General features: G+C 43.8%; 1 protein-coding gene across 1 annotated transcript in view; it reads left to right on the top strand.

Moving 5' to 3' along the window:
* The window catches only part of LOC104950120 (differentially expressed in FDCP 6-like), a 6,446-nt gene extending 3,073 nt beyond the window's left edge, over window positions 1–3,373 (top strand). Inside the window, exons 3-4 of the mRNA XM_010776595.1 lie at window positions 1,220–1,224; window positions 3,336–3,373. Coding sequence (XP_010774897.1) covers window positions 1,220–1,224; window positions 3,336–3,373 — 43 coding nt within the window. The remainder of the gene's footprint in view (window positions 1–1,219; window positions 1,225–3,335) is intronic.
* Window positions 3,374–8,030: the final 4,657 nt, after the last annotated feature.

The following is an 8,030-nucleotide window of genomic DNA, read 5'->3' as shown; positions in this document are numbered from 1 at the left end:
GATCTCACAGAGTCCCCGGTTGGGGGCTTCGTTGTGGAGTCTACCGCAGACCGAGGAGGGTTTTCCTCCCTACGCCTTCGGGTATATTGGGGGCGAAAACTCTGACTGTTGTGTGTGCTTATGCACCCAACAGCAGTTCAGAGTATACGGCCTTCTTGGAGACCCTGGAAAGAGTCCTGTATGGGGCTCCTGAAGGGAACTCTTTAATCTTGCTGGAGACTTCAACGCACATGTGGGCAATGATTGAGACACTTGGAGGGGCGTGATTGGGAGGAACGGCCCCTCTGATCTGAACCGGAGTGGTGGATTTCTGTGCTAGTCATGGATTGGCCATAACAAACACCATGTTCGAACATAAGCATGCTCATAAGTGTACGTGGTACCAGAGCATCCTAGGCAGAAGGTCCATGATCGATTTCGTTATCGTATCATCGGACCTGAGGCCGTATGTTTTGGACACTCGGGTAAAGAGAGGGGCGGAGTTGTCAACTGATCACCATCTGGTGGTGAGTTGGGTCGATTGGCGGGGGAAGCCTCTGGATAGACCTGGTAAGCCCAAACGTGTAGTTCGGGTGAACTGGGAACCTCTGGAGGAGGCCCAAGTTCAGGAGGCCTTCAACTCACACCTCCGGCGGAGCTTTTCGGGCATTCCTGTGAAGGTTGGGGACATTGAACCAGAGTGGTCGGTGTTCAAAGCCTCTATTGCCGAAGCCGCGGCGGGGAGCTGTGGTCTCAAGGTCCTAGGTGCCTCAAGGGGCGGTAACCCTCGAACATCCTGGTGGACACCGGTGGTCAGGGAAGCCGTCCGACTGAAGAAGGAGGCCTTCAGGGATTGGTTATCCCGGGGGACTCCCGAGGCAGTTGCAAGGTACCGACAGGCCCGAAGGGCAGCAGCCTCAGCCGTGGCCGAGGCAAAGCAGCGGGTGTGGGAGAAGTTCGGAGAAGACATGGAAAAAGACTTTCGGGCGGCACCAAAGTTGTTCTGGAAAACTGTCCGACACCTCAGGAGGGGGAAGCAGGGAACCATCCAAGCTGTGTACAGTAAGGATGGGACGTTGTTGACCTCAACTGATGGAGTGTTAGGGCGTTGGAAGGAGCACTTTGAGGAACTCCTGAACCCGACAACTCCGCCCTCTCTGTTAGAGGCAGAGCTGGAGTCGACGGTGGATCGAGTAACCCTGCTCACCCAGGACATCGAGGACAGCTTTCAGGCCAAAGACAAAGCTGGGGTAGTGTTGCTCGACCTAACGGCCGCATATGACACCGTCTGGCACCGTGGACTTCACCTGAAGCTGCTGAGGACAATCCCAGACCGGCATATGGTGAAGTTCCTAATGGAGATGCTGTCCAACCGCAGCTTCATCCTTCGGACCAGCGATGGCCAGCGAAGCAGACTGAGAAGATTGAGGAACGGGTGCCACAGGGGTCTGTCCTCTCACCACTGCTGTTTAACATCTATATCCACGACCTCCCGGAGATAAACATCCAGTAAATAGGTTACGCGGATGATCTGGCCATCATTGCTTGCGTCCAACCCAACATGTCAGCGGTGGGAACAGGGTTCTCAACCAGGACATGGGCATCTTGGCTGCCTACATGCGCAATGTGGCGTCTGCAGCTCAGTATGGGGGACGGACTGTGTCGGCCGCATACCACCTGTGTGCAACAAGAGAGGCAAAAAGGGAACTATCGGTGTCCATCTGACAACCAAACGTTTGGAGCACCAACCTAGCCCCCAAGTACCTCGGGTGTTCGGCTGGGAACAGACATTGTCCTATAAACAAACACCTGGAAAGAAGGTGAGAGCTGAGTGACCAAGTTGACAGTGGGCAAGGTCTCGTCTTATCCGGCCGCCCTCGCTGGTACAACCCTGGGGTGCTCGCCAGAGACGCTACGAATATCCACAACAAGGCCCTGGTGTTTTCTCTGGCTGGAATATTTGTCCCCAGTTTTCTGGGTGTAGAAGCCCACATGTGAAAGGGAAGATTGTTTCCTGTACGGGATCGTCATGGTAATCTTATCTATATAAAAGCATTTGGGTAAAATACCACTTATATATGCTCCTTTGATCTTCACAGGAAGAGTGACAAGTAGCTATTTGCCTGAATCCTGAGGATGGTTTTTTACATGTGCCAAGTGCAGAGTGCTAGGAATGTTTAGGTACTTTGTAGTGGGACCACGATATCATTTTTTTTTTGGTCCTTTGTTCATGGATTCCACTCTGGGCTGACCGAGGAATAAGACGCTTGTAGTTGAGAGAAAAAATATAGAATGTCCCAGATGCGGATTGAAGAAAGTTATTCCAAGAAAAAGGCAAATATAACGTTTTTAACACTATTGTTATATACTATTATTTCAATGTTAAAGGCACAATAGACCAATGCTGGTGACGCTCCACCAGCAAAGGTCTAAAACTGTTTGGCTTCAGTTCAGACACAGTAGGCTGCAGCACCTCCCTTTTAATTATTTGCTGTCGTGTCATTTTTTTTTTTTGTGAAAGTCAACCTGCAGAGTATACATTAATAATACCACTATAATAATGATGTTTTTCTTTTAATTAAAAACAACTGGTATTTAAAGGTAAATTCAGTGAATAACCACCACATACATCGGGATACGACAGTTACTCTACGTAGGGCTTTATGTAATCTCATATATTAATCATAAGACAAATTCAAGGTGGTTATTATGAGGATGCCGTTTACATTCGTAAATAAGCAGGCAAATTTGGTCTTAAGAAAATTTTGGGAGTTATCAGCTGGTATAACATTTACACCACTTGCAAGTAACGATTGACCTCATGAAAAAGACACAGCTTTATTTGGTGTGCTGCCTTCTCTGCCTTGGAACTATGCAACATTTTTTTTAAAATTTACTTTTGGGTTATCAAAATTTTACTTGCTTGGCGCCAAGTAATCGGTCCTTCAGAAGAACACAAATGTTATTGTGTATAAAAAAACTTACACAGTCGAGTAACGGCTCAGAAAAACACTGTGTATTTAATTACTACTCGCGAGGACAAAGTGTATAATACTCGGTAAGACTATACAGATAGTATACACTGCTCGTGTTTTGACATATTAGTTACACATGTCCGCTAAATGTAGATAAACACAGCCTCGTAGACATCTGGTATATTTTATGTTGTGTTTATTAGTATGTTTTACATAGTCTTTGTTTCTGAGTATTGATATCGGACCTCAAGTGAGAACTCTTTGACCATGTAATTTTGTGTTATGTCATTTAATCTCACACCGCTCTCCTAGGTAACGAGACTCAGAAAACACTGTGTTTATTTGTAATATAAATTAATTAACACGTAGCGCAGCTTACACAGGGGCTGTTCTGTTTCAAACCACTGTGTTATTTTTGATATAATATAAATGGGGCTAACACAAGCGCAAGGAGTGACAACGGTTGTTTTCTCAGCTTTTATAGACACTCTTGTATATTTGGTGTTATATATGATATTACATCTTGTTTTACTAATCAGAGTCTTCTCCTGAAAACACCGTGGATATTGAGGAATGAAGTAGGTTCTCTCGGGTTTTTTCATGAAAAATGTGATTGGCTGTCGTCATTAGCGATGTGCCAAGATGCGAAGATGGTCGTGTGGGAGGAACGTATATGGTCTCACAGGCTCTCTATTACTATTACGGTAATAAAACAAGTGTCCAACAGAAATACGCCACATCTCGACCTCTTGGTGGATCCAGCTGTCAATCACAGAGTCCATTGCATCACTCTGCCGCACACTCGGCCTGTGATTGGCCTAACCACTCGCCTCGCCCGGGGTGCCGGCAGGTCCTCCTCGGCTAGCGCTGTACTGGTCTGCCAGATAACGGAAATTGCTCTCCAGCCTTCTTGAGCCATAAGAGTGATTAGAAGGACTTCGCAAATACATGCGTGCGCTTGCGTGCCAATGTTTTCTCTCATAAAAGGAGCGAAAACATCAGCGCAGGGACGCTAAACAGAGACGGGATTATAAACTCTACTTTTATTACTCTCTTGGTAGAGATCTTCCACTTTTGACGGCAGGCATGGATCTAGGCTCTCCGCCGGCCCCTAAAGAGTTGAACAAAGCGTTGGTCTTGAATATTTGTGTTATTGATATTTTAGACAGAGAAAAAACAGAAAGAAAACAAGGTGACTCGGAGATCTCTCGAGGCTTGTTAGCTATCGGGAGCTCAACAGGCTTAAACAGTAGGTTAGTGAAACGGCTCTCCTTCTGACGGCACCCGTGACCACAGAGATAACTCATGTAATTAACTAATAAGGTTTCAAGATTTGTGATTTAAATAATGCATACTAAACACTAATTAATTTGTGGTTGTTGTTCTGCTGGTATTTAGTGTTTTGTGGAACAATAATTTAGTGAAAGTGACAGTGTTGACTGGGGGGTTGATCCCGTAGAGTGTTAGGGTCCAGGGACGCCCTGGGACAGTGCATGAATATCCTGCATGGCCCCTGCAATGCAACTTCCCTGGAGAACATGAAAGTTTAGGAGCGAAGGACTCGTAAAATAATCATTGCAAATAATAATAAAAAGCTTTAAAATGGCTGTTAAGTAAGAGCAACACTTTCCACAACACTCTTCATCGGATAATAGAACAGATTTGGACTTTGCCTTAATATACCTATCACCGTTTGTTTAGGGGGTAACCATAGTTGTCACTAGTTGTTTTCTAGAGACCATCTCTCAAGCAGTATGTGTATAGCAAGGTAGTCGCTCTAAAAGCTCTCAAATACAAAATATAATTATATTAATGTCCAAAAAATAATAATTACCACAACCCAAGGCAAATGTCATGATAATACGGATAATTAATAATAAAATAAATTACACACCCTAACTACTACAATTCATAACTAATTAAAAACGCTGGAAATTATCTTGAATCTCGCGCCCAATAAATAATAGTGCAATATACGTGAAAGAAGCGCTTGTTACCAATTGGCATCAGTAACATTACTAAAACGCACAAATCCGCGTATTATAAAAGTATTGTACTTCTACTTTTTATTATTTTGAGTCAGATAGGAATGTTTGTTTATCAAAAAACAGTAGTATTTTAGAGAGTTCAATGTTGTTACTTTAAGGGATTTTAAGGATTAAACTATATATGTTTGGTATATAATAACGCTTAAATTTATAGTTAATATGTATAAAGATACGCTAGTTCCTTTGGAGGAATGAAACCGAGGTATTAAAAATATATTATATTTAAAACGTTCCTGGCTTGTGACACGCCTTGTGATTTAATAGCCCTCATGTTTTCTCCCGGAGTTCCCCCTCTCAAAAACGCGCGTACTGAAGGGCAGGCAAGCGCACCATTGGCAAGCTCAAGCTCTGTTTCACCTCCGCGGAAGCGCTTTCCGACTGCGCAACACCGCATGCATAGGCTAAACTCCCCTGGTATTTGCAACGGGCCGTCGAGCCCATACATATCAGCAGGACGGACTAACATAAACCAATTATCCCACTAGACGCGGTCTAATTTATACGTACAGCTTATCATAATATAAACCGCGAAATAAGATTAATATGTTATCATCTGACCTAAAATGCTAGCGCGTCGGAGTAAAAACACGCAACTCAGAAGCGAAGCGCCTGTTTTACAGCATCGAGTTACCTAATCCTCTCTATGTAGGGGTAGGGAAGTATTTATCTTTGGAATTTTGATACTTGTTTGTTTTTGTCATAATTATATAAGAAATGCATATATACAAGCATGCTGCAAAGGTTATAGACTATCAGAAGATTTTATTTGGCTGTTTCTTATATTGTAAAGTGATTGATATTGCGAAAGAGGCCACAAGTGTTAATATCTTGTCCTAATTATCATTTCCTCTCTCTCATCATATTTGCTTTGTATTCAATCCCTACCTGTTACACTCACACATCTGCCTAACTGTTTCGGCTTATGTGAACCTTATTTGTCTAGCGCCCTGTCCTATTACTCTGTTCGTCGACGCACTGAACATCAAGATATTTTCTACGGGTATTTTTGTGTTTTATATTGTTTTGCTCTCTCTCATATGGAGTTCTATTCATTTTTTCCCCATATATATAAATCAATATATAATGGTTCTTCTATACTTCTTGAGCTTCTATTTTAATTCTGATCTAAGAAATTTATATTTTCAACATTACTTTGGTATTAACTAATTTAATTTCATAAACTTCTCTATCGGTCCGAATCAGGAAGGCACGTATTCAATTCTACATCAACACAGAATATTAAAGATTTGTGTCTATATGTTCGGTAATCGTACTAGGGAGTTATCTATTAATTTCCTAATTCATTTAGTATTGCGACTATATTTAAAGTTGAACCATTTTTATTGTCCACTCTTCTCATTCGCCACCTTTCTGCCTACATATCAACTCAAAATATTGCGAGCTTATTTATACCTACAATATTCCAAATTCATTAATCATTGTCTAATGTGGGCGATGTTTTTATTGTCTGTGCAAATGCCAGTAGTAACATTAGTATGTAACTAATACCACCTGCTCTCTCCTCTACTGGCTGCTACACAGGGAAATCTACCTCCTAATTCCAGAATTCGTGCACAGCGAGAGAGTGACTCGATATACCGTTGCACCGAAGGCCAAACACACCCCACTAAGCCGGCACTATACTGTCCCAGGCGATAAAACAAACATAGCCCGCATCCTAAACTCTGGGTGCATCAGCTAAAGTGTCGGAAGCTGTAATAGATAGTCAAAGAAGACAGGATCCTCCATACATTCCCCCCCAGCATGGAGGTAAAAAGAATATACCATCATGCAATAACTTCATCTCACAACTAGAACGCCGTCTATGCTCAGATAAATTAAATCCTCAGACGGCAATAAGTAATCTATCACTTAAGTGCATGTTATTCCCTTCTCCAATCCTAGCTGAGGCTCTTTATCAAGGAGACGTTTCACATGTGGGTGCCATCAAGTCTTCTGTCACTTTCCAGTTTCCCACTCTTAAAGGCACCTTGGCTCGCGCTAATGTTCACATCTTTAATCAATTGACCTAAGGGGATACACACAAGGCATCAGTAGAAAGTGGTCCACTATAGCTGCGCCTAATAACGTCGAATTCTCAACATTCCGGTATGGACCATGTCGTGTATATATGTCACTTTATATTTCTTCAAATACTTTGTATGATCTTCTCGTAACATCACCATGTGTCCCATCATTGGATGTGTACCACCGGTGTGATCTTAACGTACTTGAGACTTCGCCAATCTTGGAAGAGTGATGTTCTCTCTTCTATCGTAATTTCACACATGTGTCCCCCGGTAGTGGGTCATTTTGAGGAGGCGCACTACCCATAGAAGTGCCTGCCCTTCTCCTCACACTTCAACGATGTGGTCAACCCCTGATTGTGTCAGGAAGCACACCCTCTCATAGAAGTTAGAATGTTCTTCTTCTAATCCCCTCACCATGTAGTCCGTTCCCCAGTGTGTCAGGAGAAACTCATCCTCACTGTAGTGATGTTCGTCTTCTCCTCCTACGAATTCCACACAGGTCCTGCTCCCCAGTTGGTTCTCGCAGGGGGAGAGACTCACTAACGTTAAGTGATTCCTTATGTCGTTACTTCTGACAAGCGAACACATGTGTCCTCGGAATGCTTGCTCAAGGAGACCTCACCTATCCACCCTCCTCCCCTTTTCGACGTGAACCATCTGTCCATTGCTTCATTCCACACATGTGTTCCCTACACCAGAGACGCGGTGTGTCAGGAGACTTCACTATTGCGTGTGAATGTTCTGTCTATCTGCATATGTCCACCGATGTGTCGCGCCCCGCGCGTTGCTGTCAGGCAGACTCACTAAGTGATGCTCTTCTCTACATCACATGTCGGTTCGCCAAGTGGTCAGGGAATCGGATCCCTCACTACGATGCTCTGTTCGTCAACGTGTCTTCTCTATCAGTGCGCCTCAGATGTGGTCTCCCGGCCGGTCTCTGTGCACCCCATATGGCGACGGACTCACTAAGTTAAGTGCTCGCTCTCCTCTCGTACATG

This window comes from Notothenia coriiceps, unplaced genomic scaffold (assembly GCF_000735185.1).
Source record: "Notothenia coriiceps isolate Sejong01 unplaced genomic scaffold, NC01 NC01_scaffold00017074, whole genome shotgun sequence".
Classification (NCBI taxonomy): domain Eukaryota; kingdom Metazoa; phylum Chordata; class Actinopteri; order Perciformes; family Nototheniidae; genus Notothenia; species Notothenia coriiceps.
This window is presented reverse-complemented; position numbering and strand designations above follow the sequence as displayed.